This window comes from Entelurus aequoreus, linkage group LG23, assembly GCF_033978785.1.
Source record: "Entelurus aequoreus isolate RoL-2023_Sb linkage group LG23, RoL_Eaeq_v1.1, whole genome shotgun sequence".
Taxonomy (NCBI): domain Eukaryota; kingdom Metazoa; phylum Chordata; class Actinopteri; order Syngnathiformes; family Syngnathidae; genus Entelurus; species Entelurus aequoreus.
The window spans coordinates 37,555,611-37,568,053 of NC_084753.1; the positions used below are offsets into that span (position 1 = coordinate 37,555,611).

At 39.3% G+C, this 12,443-nt stretch overlaps 1 protein-coding gene and 9 non-coding genes across 12 annotated transcripts in view; 5 read left to right on the forward strand and 5 right to left on the reverse strand.

Moving 5' to 3' along the window:
* The window catches only part of LOC133640604 (gastrula zinc finger protein XlCGF57.1-like), a 46,209-nt gene that overhangs the window by 4,230 nt on the left and 29,536 nt on the right, over positions 1-12,443 (forward strand). The window contains exon 3 of one of the 3 annotated variants that reach the window (XM_062034117.1): positions 1,435-3,330. The exons of the other annotated variants lie outside the window; for them this stretch is intronic. Coding sequence (XP_061890101.1) covers positions 1,435-3,050 — 1,616 coding nt within the window. The 3' untranslated portion in view covers positions 3,051-3,330. Of the gene's footprint in view, positions 1-1,434; positions 3,331-12,443 lie in introns of those variants that run through there. 3 annotated transcript variants of the gene reach the window in all.
* On the reverse strand, positions 4,351-4,423 carry trnak-uuu (transfer RNA lysine (anticodon UUU)). Its single transcript has one exon. It is a non-coding gene; the product is annotated as a tRNA-Lys (tRNA).
* On the forward strand, positions 6,524-6,596 carry trnaf-gaa (transfer RNA phenylalanine (anticodon GAA)). Its single transcript has one exon. It is a non-coding gene; the product is annotated as a tRNA-Phe (tRNA).
* Positions 7,183-7,255, reverse strand: trnak-uuu (transfer RNA lysine (anticodon UUU)). The gene has a single exon. It is a non-coding gene; the product is annotated as a tRNA-Lys (tRNA).
* On the forward strand, positions 8,046-8,118 carry trnaf-gaa (transfer RNA phenylalanine (anticodon GAA)). Its single transcript has one exon. It is a non-coding gene; the product is annotated as a tRNA-Phe (tRNA).
* On the reverse strand, positions 9,090-9,162 carry trnak-uuu (transfer RNA lysine (anticodon UUU)). Its single transcript has one exon. It is a non-coding gene; the product is annotated as a tRNA-Lys (tRNA).
* On the reverse strand, positions 9,854-9,926 carry trnak-uuu (transfer RNA lysine (anticodon UUU)). Its single transcript has one exon. It is a non-coding gene; the product is annotated as a tRNA-Lys (tRNA).
* trnaf-gaa (transfer RNA phenylalanine (anticodon GAA)) lies at positions 10,099-10,171 on the forward strand. The gene has a single exon. It is a non-coding gene; the product is annotated as a tRNA-Phe (tRNA).
* trnak-uuu (transfer RNA lysine (anticodon UUU)) lies at positions 11,164-11,236 on the reverse strand. Its single transcript has one exon. It is a non-coding gene; the product is annotated as a tRNA-Lys (tRNA).
* On the forward strand, positions 12,026-12,098 carry trnaf-gaa (transfer RNA phenylalanine (anticodon GAA)). Its single transcript has one exon. It is a non-coding gene; the product is annotated as a tRNA-Phe (tRNA).

Genomic DNA, 12,443 nt, shown 5'->3' on the forward strand with positions numbered 1-12,443 from the left:
TGGTTATGACAGCTTGAATGTCAGCGTGGTGACCGATGAGACCCTCAGGGACATCATCAGAACGTATACTGGTGCAGGACAATATCTCATGAGAACTGAGCAAAGCTCGACTTTTCTAAAGCACGCGTTTCAATCAATCAATCAATGTTTATTTATATAGCCCTAAATCACAAGTGTCTCAAAGGGCTGCACAAGCCACAACGACATCCTCGGTACAGAGCCCACATACGGGCAAGGAAAAACTCACCCCAGTGGGACGTCGGTGAATGACTATGAGAAACCTTGGAGAGGACCGCATATGTGGGTAACCCCCCTCCCTCTAGGGGAGAACGAAAGCAATGGATGTCGAGTGGGTCTGACATAATACTGTGAAAGTCCAGTCCACAGTGGATCCAACACATCAGCGAGAGTCCAGTCCATAGTGGGGCCAGCAGGAAACCGTCCCCAGCGGAGACGGGTCAGCAGCGCAGAGATGTCCCCAACCGATGCACAGGCTAGTGGTCCACCCGGGGTCCCGACTCTGGACAGCCAGCACTTCATCCATGGCTACCGGACCTATGCAACTCCCCCTCCCAAGGGACAGGGGAGAAGAGGAGAGAAGAAAAGAAACGGCAGATCAACTGGTCTAAAAACGGGGGTCTATTTAAAGGCTAGATTATACAAATGAGTTTTAAGATGGGACTTAAATGCTTCTACTGAGGCAGCATCTCTAACTGTTACCGGGAGGGCATTCCAGAGTACTGGAGCCCGAATAGAAAACGCTCTATAGCCCGCAGACTTTTTGGCTCTGGGAATCACTAATAAGCCGGAGTTCTTTGAACGCAGATTTCTTGCCGGGACATATGGTACAATACAATCGGCGAGATAGGCTGGAGCTAAACCGTGTAGTATTTTATACGTAAGTAGTAAAACCTTAAAGTCGCATCTTAGGTGCACAGGAAGCCAGTGCAAGTGAGCCAGTATAGGCGTAATATGATCAAACTTTCTTGTTTTTGTCAAAAGTCTAGCAGCCGCATTTTGTACCAACTGTAGTCTTTTAATGCTAGACATAGGGAGGCCCGAAAATAATACTTTACAGTAATCGAGACGAGACGTAACGAACGCATGAATAATGATCTCAGCGTCGCTAGTGGACAAGATGGAACGAATTTTAGCGATATTACGGAGATGAAAGAAGGCCGTTTTAGTAACACTCTTAATGTGTGACTCAAACGAGAGAGTTGGGTTGAAGATAGTGCCCAGATTCTTTAATGAGTCGCCTTGTGTAATTGTTTGGTTGTCAAATGTTAAGGTGGTATTATTAAATAGATGTCGGTGTCTAGCAGGACCGATAATCAGCATTTCCGTTTTCTTAGCGTTGAGTTGCAAAAAGTTAGCGGACATCCATTGTTTAATTTCATTAAGACATTAAGTTTGTCTTCTTGTGTCCTGCAGATGTCTGTGAAGAACATATTCTCCCTGAGCAGCAAGAGTGGACCTCCAGGATTGAGCAGGAGGAGCCACAGCCCCCCTACATTAAAGAGGACGAGGACCCAAAGCCGCCTCGAATCAAAGATGAAGAGGAGGAGTCACAGCACCCCCGTATTAAAGAAGAAGAAGAGGAACACAGTGACTATCTTGAAGGACTGGAGGAGGTTGATGTCACCAAGATGCCAGTGACTGGTGTCCCTGTGAAGAGTGAAGGTGATGAGGTCAAAGGTGAAAGTGAGGAGAAGAGAGAGGCGGAGCCTCCAAGCAGCAGCTCAACTCAACACATGACAACAGAAGCTGATGGAGACCACTGTGGAGGATCACAAGCAGACAAGCTCTTAGCTCCACTATCAGATAGTGAGGACACAACGTCACACTCTCCTGACACTGATGATGAAGACTCTAAAGATGATAAGACATGTCACACTGACAACACACACCTGACATGTTCTCACTGCGACAAAACTTTTAAGTACCCTAGTAAACTGAAGAGACATGTGAGAACACACACTGGAGAAAAACCTTTTACCTGCTCAGTTTGTGGTAAGGGTTTTGCACGAAAAAATGAGTTGAAAGAACACAACATGCAAATACACACAGGAGAAAAACCTTTTTCCTGCTCAGTGTGTGGTAAAGGTTTTGTACGAAGACAGTGTTTGCAAGTACACATTAGAACACACACTGCAGAAAAACCTTTTTCTTGTGAAATCTGTGGTAAAAGTTATATACAAAATCAGTCTTTGAAATTACACTTGAACACACACACCCGAGAAAAAACCTATTCATGTTCAAGCTGCAACAAAAGCTTTTATTACCGGTCAGCATTTATAAGACACACTAAAACACACACTGTAGAAAAACCTTTTACTTGTTCAATCTGTGGTAAAGGTTACACACAAAATCAGTGTTTGAAAGTACACATGAGAACACACTCTGGAGAAAACCATTTTTCTTGTTCAATCTGTGGTAAAGATTTTGTACAACAAAACAGTCTAAAAGTACACATGAGAACACACACTGGAGAAAACCTTGTTACGTGTTCAATCTGTGGTAAAGGTTTTGTACACAAAAACAATTTAAAAGTCCACATGAAAATACACACTGGTGAAACACCTTTTTCCTGCGCAGAATGTGGTAAATGTTTTGTAAAATGTAGCTATTTGAAAATACACATGAGCATACACACACGAGAAAAACTCAATACCTGTTCTATCTGCGGTAAAGGTTTTGTACAAAATACGAATTTGAAAGTGCACATGAGAACGCACGCAGAAGAAAAAGCTTTTCCCTGTTCAGTATGTGGGAAACGTTTAGCACGGAAACATTTGTTGAAAGAACACATGCAAATACACACTGGAGAAAAAACATTTTCCTGCTCAAAATGTGATAAAGTTTTTGCACGAAAATATGGGTTAAAAGCACACATGAGAATACACACTGGAGAGAAAATGTTGAGTTGCAGTGTGTGTGGTGAAAGATTCTCCTATAAGTACCAGTGTAAGAAACACAAGTGTGCTGGTGAGAACAGCAGCAGCAAAGAGGTTCCGCAGCCTCCGAAGCAGAACCTCCAGGTTCTGTAACAGCTTCTTCCCTCAGGCCGTAAGACTCTTGAACGCATCATAACTAGCCCCTCAACTCCCCCCAAAATGGATTAACTCGCTGGAATAAAAAAGACAATATAACATACATCCATAAACGTGGATGCATATGAAAAAGTGCAATATATTTATCTGTACTGTAACCTATTTATTTATTCATATATGCACCTTATTGATTCTTTATCCTGCACTACCATGAGCTAATGAAACAAAATGTTGTTCTTATCTGTACTGTAAAGTTCAAATTTGAATGACAATAAAAAGGAAGTCTAAGTCTAAATGAAGATGCAGGATTTGAAACAAACTGTTTAAACTATGTTAACTTTGACTTTCTAACATCAGCACAAATATCATGTGTGACATCCTTTTTGTGTGTAACACAATCTTGTTATACATTTCTAACATTTATAGATTAGATATTTTAGAATACTGTCTTTTCAGTCAAGTGTTTGAATTATTATACTACATTGTGTGCTTTTATTTAATAATGAACAGATTGATTTGAAAAGGTTAAAGTAAGCACTACAAAACATGCTGCATACAATAAAACATCCATTATAATATTGATATTAGTTGTGGTAAAGATTGTTGAAGAGATTGTGATGGTGCATCTCACACATCTACAGAAAAGATTAACCATACATTTTTCCTGCGAGTACACTGTCTAACAATTGGAAGTCAAGGTAATGCCTTTGAAACCTTCAGATAATCTGTTTAACACTTTCCCACTCAAACTAAAGTGGTCGTTGGGAACATTTTTGGTTTCAGTTTTTCAAATGAAAAACAGAATTAACGACTGCTGTCGATGTAGAATTTTGTCAAGGAAAAAAGGAAACCTTTTGAAGAAGAACTATACTGGTGCCCTTGGATGATTATAAATCAGTTTAGTTGTTCAGTGACAAGCTTTGAACCATCAAGGCTCAAGCCCACCAATTGCTTGAACCCCAGCCTCACTGTTGACAGTAAAGTAGTTTCCTTCCCAAATTTAAAAAAAAAAGCAGTTTTTCAAATGTAAAGCCGGGCTCAGTATGACTTAAAGGTCCATTGAACGCTATTACAGAAAAAAAAAGCCACACATTTTCTGTGACATTGGAGCCAACATTTGAAATTGTATAAAAGTATTCTGCTGATCCGTCTAACGTTCTGCAAACTGAGCTGTTTTAAGTGTTGGACAAGTTTTCAGGTTCAGTTTTTCCAATGTCCAGCAGGATACAGGACTGCTGTTGACGTTGTCTTTTGGGTAGCAGAAAATTAGCTTTTGCTGGAAGATAATAAGATTTATCACCTGAACAGGGACTTGAACCCTGGACCCTCAGATTAAAAGTCTGATGCTCTACCGACTGAGCTATCCAGGCCCTTCTAACAGTAGGTTTGCCCATGGTTGGAGACAAAAATATTACTGGCACACTCATCTAGAAGTAAATTAGTTAGGATGTTCATTGAATAGGTGGGAACTGTCAAAGCTCAAGCTTGCAAATTGTTTGAACTAGAGCTACTGACGGTTAAGCCAGTTTTAAATCGTCATAGACAGAGAGGCTGCAGACAAAGAAAGAAGTCCTTGTCCCAAAGTGGCCAGCTCTAAGATGGATTTACCCTTGGGACAAAAGTTTTATGGCCAGATGAGACAAATACTGAGCTACTTTGCTTCACTACCAATCAACAGCAAAAAGACTGAACTTTGTAAACAACCTGGTGTTCCAACAAGACAATATCAAAGACATAAAAACTGGTTTTAAAGGGTTTCAGGAAATTGAGTTTCTGGAATGTCTGTTCCAGAGATTGTACCTTAACCCAACTAAACTTTTGTGAACAATGCTTAGAAGCTAAATCTGTGCCAAGAATGCAACACACTAATATCAAACCTACCAGTATTGCCATGAAGAGGGGTTAAATATGCAACCAGAATGTTGCCTAGGGATGATGTTTGATAAGAAATTATCGAGTTCGAGTCTATTATCGAATCCTCTTATCGAACCGATTCCTTATTGATTCTCTTATCGAGTCCAGATAGGTTGTTGTATATGGAAAAAAACACACAATATTTGGTTTAACAAAAGCTCACTTTTATTATATAAGAAAACAATTTAATCTAAAAAATAAATAAATATTGACTGTTGCCCCCCTAAAAATATATATATATATATATATTGACTGTTGTTACCCAAAGTATATTAAGTGGGATTTTTCAGAAAAACAAATATATAAGGTAACACAAAAACAACCTGTCTCTGTGATCACTATAGGTGTATAAATAATAATATAGTGTTAAATAAAATCAGTCCCTTGGGCACAAAACTGAAAATAATACAGCTCTCCAAAAAGTGCAATTCTGCTGCTATTTGACATAACTGTTTGTTATGATGCTTTGACATTTTTGCACTTTATTTCTTTATTGAAATAAAATTCTATAAATAGAAAAGTTGTTTGCAAATGTGGTTACAATGCTAAAAAATGAAAAGTTAAAGCTAAAAAAAGAAATGCATTTTATTGAGTTAACATTATTTCTTTATAGGGGGAAAGATGTTTTGAGCTAGGGAATATAACAACTACACTACCCATCATGCAACGGGAGTGACGAGCATGCGCGGTAGCCCCGAAAATTGTTGTTGCATGTCGTCACCCGTGAAAGTAAACGTCAAAAACTCAGCCAACACACCTCGTCTGCATTATTTATAATTAGACAGACAACACATATACAGTGTGATTTTGTTTTGTTTACAAGGAAAGAAAAACAAAAGTTGAAAAAGGGAGATCATGTCATATATGTTGTATATATATGTATGTGCTGCGGTTGCTATAAGAACGTTGCGACAGCTGCCGTAAAGGGGGTGCGTTGCTATGTTTCCGGTTGGTCGTAAAAGTGTTGGTCATGTGTTTGTACCCTGCTCAAATCTCCCAGTAAAGTTATTCATTGGATTATACCTTTTGTTTTGAACTTTATTACACATTGGAGCGCTTTTTCCCGTCCATTTTTTTCCTGCTTTCGCTATCTGTGCTTAATGACCGAGCTACGTGACTGATTTCTTGTGATGTCACACGGAGCATTTCTGGTCGGGACGGGATTCGTTCCGAGGGGTTCGAATATAGAACCAACTCTTTTTCTTTACTATAGTGGTCTCGATAACGGGTAACGGTTTTTAAAAAGGGATTCGAGTCCGAGGACTCGGTTCTTTTCTTATCGAACAACCGGGAAAACCGGTTTCGAGTATCATCCCTAATGTTGCCATAAGCATTTTCTTTAATTTGTTTGTGTTTTTCTACAATAGTAAGAGATCCCGAATTGTTCAGTTGTAGAACATAAGACTTTCATTTGAGATTTTCTGGAATAAGAGTCCCTGTTCTGCTGACCAAAAACATGTTCTGACAATCCCTTGCGAAGTCCTCCTTTTTGCATTCAGAAGTCAACAAGTTATTCCGTGGGTATGTTTTAAAGAGTAGGTTCAAATGAAAATTCAGCTGAAATAGCTCAGTTGGGAGAGTGTTAGACTGAAGATCTAAAGGTCCCTGGTTCAATCCTGGGTTTCAGCATCATGCTGCGGGCTATTGACATGGTGTTTAACAATTTCCCACTTGAGCTAAAGAGGTCGTAGGGAACATTTTTGGTTTCAGTTTTTCAAATGAAAAACACAATAAACGACTGCTGTCGATGTAGAATTTTGTCAAGGAAAAAAGGAAACCTTTTGAAGAAGAACTATACTGGTGCCCTTGGATGATTATAAATCAGTTGAGTTGTTCAGTGACAAGCTATGAACCATCAAGGCTCAAGCCCACCAATTGCTTGAACCCCAGCCTCACTGTTGACAGTAAAGTAGTTTCCTTCACAAATTTTTCAAAAAAGCTGTTTTTCAAATGTAAAGCCGGTATGACTTAAAGGTCCATTGAACACTATTACAGAAAAAAAAGCCACACATTTACTGTAACATTGGAGCCAACATTTGAAATTGTATAAAAGTATTCTGCTGCTCCGTCTAACGTTCGGCAAACTGAGCTGTTTTAAGTGTCGGACAAGTTTTCAGGTTCAGTTTTCCAATGTCCAGCAGGATACAGGACTGCTGTTGACGTTGTCTTTTGGGTAGCAGAAAATTAGCTTTTGCTGGAAGATAATGAGATTTACCGCCTGAACAGGGACTTGAACCCTGGACCCTCAGATTAAAAGTCTGATGCTCTACCGACTGAGCTATCCAGGCTCTTTTAACAGTAGGTTTGCCCATGGTTGGAGACAATAACATTACTGGCACACTCATCTAGAAGTAAATTAGTTAGGATGTCCAGCGAATAGCTGGGAACTGTCAAAGCTTAAGCTTGCAAATTGCTTGAACTAGAGCTACCGACGATTAAACCAGTTTTAAATCATCATAGACAGAGAGGCTGCAGACAAAGAAATAAGTCCCTGTCCCAAAGTTGCTAACTCTAAGATGGATTTAACCTTGGGACAAAAGTTTTATGGCCAGATGAGACAAATATTGAGCTACTTTGCTTCACTACCAATCAACAGCGAAAAGACTGAACTTTGTACACAACCGGGTGTTCCAACAAGACAATATCAAAGACAAAAAAACTGGTTTCAAAGGGTTTCAGGAAATTACGTTTCTGTAATGTCTGTTCCAGAGATTGTACCTTAACCCAACTAAACTTTTGTGAACAATGCTTAAAAGCTGAATCTGTGCCAAGAACGCAACACACTAATATCAAACCTACCAGTATTGCCAAGAAGAGGGGTTAAATATGCAACCAGAATGTTGCCATAAGCATTTTGTTTCATTTGTATGTGTTTTTCTACAATGGTAAGAGATCCCGAATTGTTCAGTTGTAGAATATTAGACTTTCATTTGACAGTTTCTGGGATAAGAGTCCCTGTTCTGCTGACCATAAAACATGTTATGACAATTCCCTGGAAAGTCCTCCTTTTTGCATTCAGAAGTCAAAAAGTAATTCATTGGGTATATTTCTAAGAGTAAATCCAAGTTAAAGTTTTCAGCTGAAATAGCTCAGTTGGGAGAGCGTAAAACTGAAGATCTAAAGGTCCCTGGTTCAATCCCGGGTTTCAGCATCATGCTGTGAGCTATTGACATAGTGTCATCACTGAGGAAGCTTTTGTGGCATGTATAGCATCAAAATATGTCCATGGCCTGCTAATCTTGCTGGTGCAGCCTTAAAATCAGTTGTCATAAATGTTTTCATCATGTTTAACCTGGATAGCCATTACGTTGTTTGAATGGTGTATTGTCCTTTTGCCAATGTGTTTTCTTAAAATGACTATTAAATCGTGCTGTTACAAACACACGTATTTGTGGTACCTTGGGGTGTTGTATTAGACTGTATCACTTGAAACTAACAGTAATAAAGCTGTTTTCAGTGTAATGTGAGGGTGCATCCAACACATCTACAGAAAAGATTAACCATACATTTTTCCTACGATTACACTGTCTAACAATTGGAAGTCAAGGTAATGTGTTTGAAACCTTGATATAATCTGTTTAACACTTTCCCACTTGAGCTAAAGTGGTTGTAGGGAACATTTTTGGTTTCAGTTTTTCAAATGAAAAACAGAATAAACGACTGCTGTTGATGTAGAATTTTGTCAAGGAAAAAAGGAAACCTTTTGAAGAAGAACCATACTGGTGCCGTTGGATTTTAATAAATAGTTGTTCGGTGACAAGCTATGAACCATCAAGGCTCAAACCCCAGCCTCACTGTTAAAAGTAAAGTAGTTTCCTTCCGAATAAAAAAAAAAAGAAGCTGATTTTCAATTGTGAAGACGGGCTCAGTATGACTTACAGGTCCATTGAACATTATTACAAAAAAAAAGCCACACATTTTCGAAAAATTTACTGTGACATTGGAGCCAATCTTTGAAATTGTATAAAAGTGTTATGCTGATCTGTCTAATATTCTGCAAACTGAGCTGTTCTAAGTGTTCAGGTTCAGTTTTTCCAATGTCCTACAGGATACAGGACTGCTGTTGACGTTGTCTTTTGGGTAGCATAAAATTAGCTTTTGCTGGAAGATAATGAGAATTACCGCCTGAACAGGGACTTGAACCCTGGACCCTCAGATTAAAAGTCTGATGCTCTACCGACTGAGCTATCCAGGCTCTTTTAACAGGAGGTTTGCCCATTGTTGGAGACAAAAACATTACTGGCACCCTCATCTAGAAGTAAATTAGTTAGGATGTTCAGCGAATAGCTGGGAACCGTCAAAGCTCAAGCTTGCCAATTGCTTGAACTAGAACTATTGACGGTTAAGCCAGTTTAAAATCATTGGACAGAGAGAGTGCAGACAAAGAAAGAAGTCCCTGAGTTTCTGGAATTTAAGTCTATGCTGTGACAATCTTCTGCGAAGGCCTCTTTTTTGCATTCAAATCAACAGGTAAGTCCTTGGGAGTATTTCAAAGAGTGGATCCAGGTGGGTGGGTTTCAGCTGAAGTGGAGCTCACCTCAGCTGAAGTAGCTCAGTTGGGAGAGCGTTAGACGGAAGATCTAAAGGTCCCTGGTTCAATCCGGGGTTTCAGCATAGTAGTGTGTTCTCTTGAACTAGTGTCATTACTGAGGTTACTTTTATGGCATGTACTCCATTAAAAGGATGTCCATGACCTGCTTGTCTTGCTGGCTCAGTCTAAAAATCAGTTGTCCTGGATAACCTTTATGGTGTATTGTACTTTTGCCAATGTTTTTTCTTAATTTGACTATTAAATCTTGCTTTTTCACATACAAATACAGGACTGCTGTTGATGTTGTCTTTTGGTAGCAGAAAATAAGCTTATACTGGAAGGTAAAGAAACAAACCACCTGAACAGGGAATTGAACCCTGGACCCTCAGATTAAAAGTCTGATGCTCTACCGACTGAGCTATCCAGGCTCTTTTAACTAGTGGTCTGCCCATGGTTGGAGACAATAACATTACTGGCACCCTCATCTAACCAGTTTTAAATCATCATAGACAGAGAAGCTGCAGACAAAGAAATAAGTCCCTGTCCCAAAGTTGCCAGCTCTAAAATGGATTTAACTTTGGGACAATTTGAAGGACTTCTGCTGAAATAGCTCAGTTGGGAGAGCGTTAGACTGAAGATCTAAAGGTCCCTGGTTCAATCCCGGGTTTCAGCATCATGATTTAGGCTATTGACATGGTGTCATCACTGAGGAAGCTTTTGTGGCATGTACAGCACCAAAAAATATGCCCCTAGCCTGCTAATCTTGCTGGTGCAGCTTTAAAATCAGTTGTCATAAACCTTTTCGTACTGGATAGCCAGTATGTTGTTTGATTGTGTATTGTCCTTTTTTCAATGTTTTTTCTTAAAATGACTATTAAATTGTGCTGTTACAAACATACATAATTGTGTTGCCTTGGGGTGTTGCATTAGACTCTATCACTTGAAACCAACATTAAAACAGCTGTGCTCATTGTGAGGGTGCATCAAACACATCTACAGAAATGATTAACCATACATTTTTTCTATGATTACACTGTCTAACAATTGGAAGTCAAGGTAATGCGTTTGAAACCTTGATATAATCTGTTTAACACTTTCCCACTTGAGCTAAAGTGGTCGTAAGGAACATTTTTGGTTTCAGTTTTTCAAATGAAAAACAGAATAAACCACTGCTGTTGATGTAGAATTTTGTCAAGGAAAAAAGGAAAGCTTTTGAAGAAGAACCATACTGGTGCCCTCGGATAGAAATAAATCAGTTTAGTTGTTCAGTGACAAGCTGTGAACCATAAAGGCTCAAGCCCGCCAATTGCTTGAACCCCAGCCTCACTGTTGACAGTAAAGTAGTTTCCTTCCCAAATCCTTCAAAAAAGCAGTTTGTCAAATGTAAAGCCAGGCTCAATATGACTTAAAGATCCATTGAACGCTATTACAGAAAAAAAAAGCCACAAATTTTCAACAAATTTACTGTAACATTGGAGCCAACATTTGAAGTTGTATTAAAGGATTCTGCTGATCTGTCCAACGTTCTGCAAACTGAGCTGTTTTAAGTTTTGGACAAGTTTTCAGGTTCAGTTTTTCCAATGTCCAGCAGGTTTCAGGACTGCTGTTGATGTTGTTTTTTGGGTAGCAGAAAATTAGCTTTTGCTGGAAGATAATGAGACTTATCGCCTGAACAGGGACTTGAACCCTGGACCCTCAGATTAAAAGTCTGATGCTCTACCGACTGAGCTATCCAGGCTCTTTTAACAATAGATTTGCCCATGGTTTTGGACACAACCATACTGGCACCCTCATCTAGAAGTAAATTAGTTAGGATGTTAAGCGAATAGCTGGGAACTGTCAAAGCTCAAGCTTGCCAATTGCTTGAACTAGAGCTACTGACGGTTAAACCAGTTTTAAATCGTCATAGACAGAGAGGCTGCAGACAAAGAAAGAAGTCCCTGTCCCAAAGTTGCCAGCTCTAAGATGGATTTACCCTTGGTACCAAAGATTTATGGCCAGATGAGACAAATATTGAGCTACTTTGCTTCACTACCAATCAACAGCGAAAAGACTGAACTTTGTACACAACCGGGTGTTCCAATAAGACAACATCAAAGACATAAAAACTGGTTTTAAAGGGTTTCAGGAAATTGAGTTTCTGGAATGTCTGTTCCACAGACTGTACCTTAACCCTACTAAACTTTTTTGAACAATGCTTAGAAGCTAAATCTGTGCCAAGAACGCAACACACTAATATCACACCTACCAGTATTGCCAAGAAGAGGGGTTAAATATGCAACCAGAATGTTGCCATAAGCATTAAGTTTAATTTGTATGTGTTTTTCTACAATGGTAAGAGATCCCGAAATGTTCAGTGGTAGAACATAAGACTTTCATTTGACAGATTCTGGGATAAGAGTCCCTGTTCTGCTGACCAAAAACATGTTCTGACAATCCCCTGCGAAGTCCTCCTTTTTGCATTCAGAAGTCAACAAATAAATCCTTGGGTATATTTCAAAGAGTAGATCCAAATTAAAGGATTTCAGCTGAAATAGCTCAGTTGGGAAAGCGTTAGACTGAAGATCTAAAGGTCCCTGGTTCAATCCCGGGTTTCAGCATCATGCTGTTGGCTATTGACATGGTGTCATCACTAAGGAAGCTTTTGTGGCATGTATAGCATCAAAAAATATGCCCCTGGCCTGCTAATCTTGCTGGTGCAGTCTTAAAATCAGTTGTCATAAACCTTTTCGTCATGTTTAACCTGGATAGCCATTACGTTGTTTGATTGTGTATTGTCCTTTTGCCAATGTTTTTTCTTAAAATGACTATTAAATTGTGCTGTTACAAACACACATAATTGTGTTGCCTTGGGGTGTTGCATTAGACTGTATCACTTGAAACCAACATTAAAACAGCTGTGCTCATTGTGAGGGTGCATCAAACACATCTACAGAAATTATTAA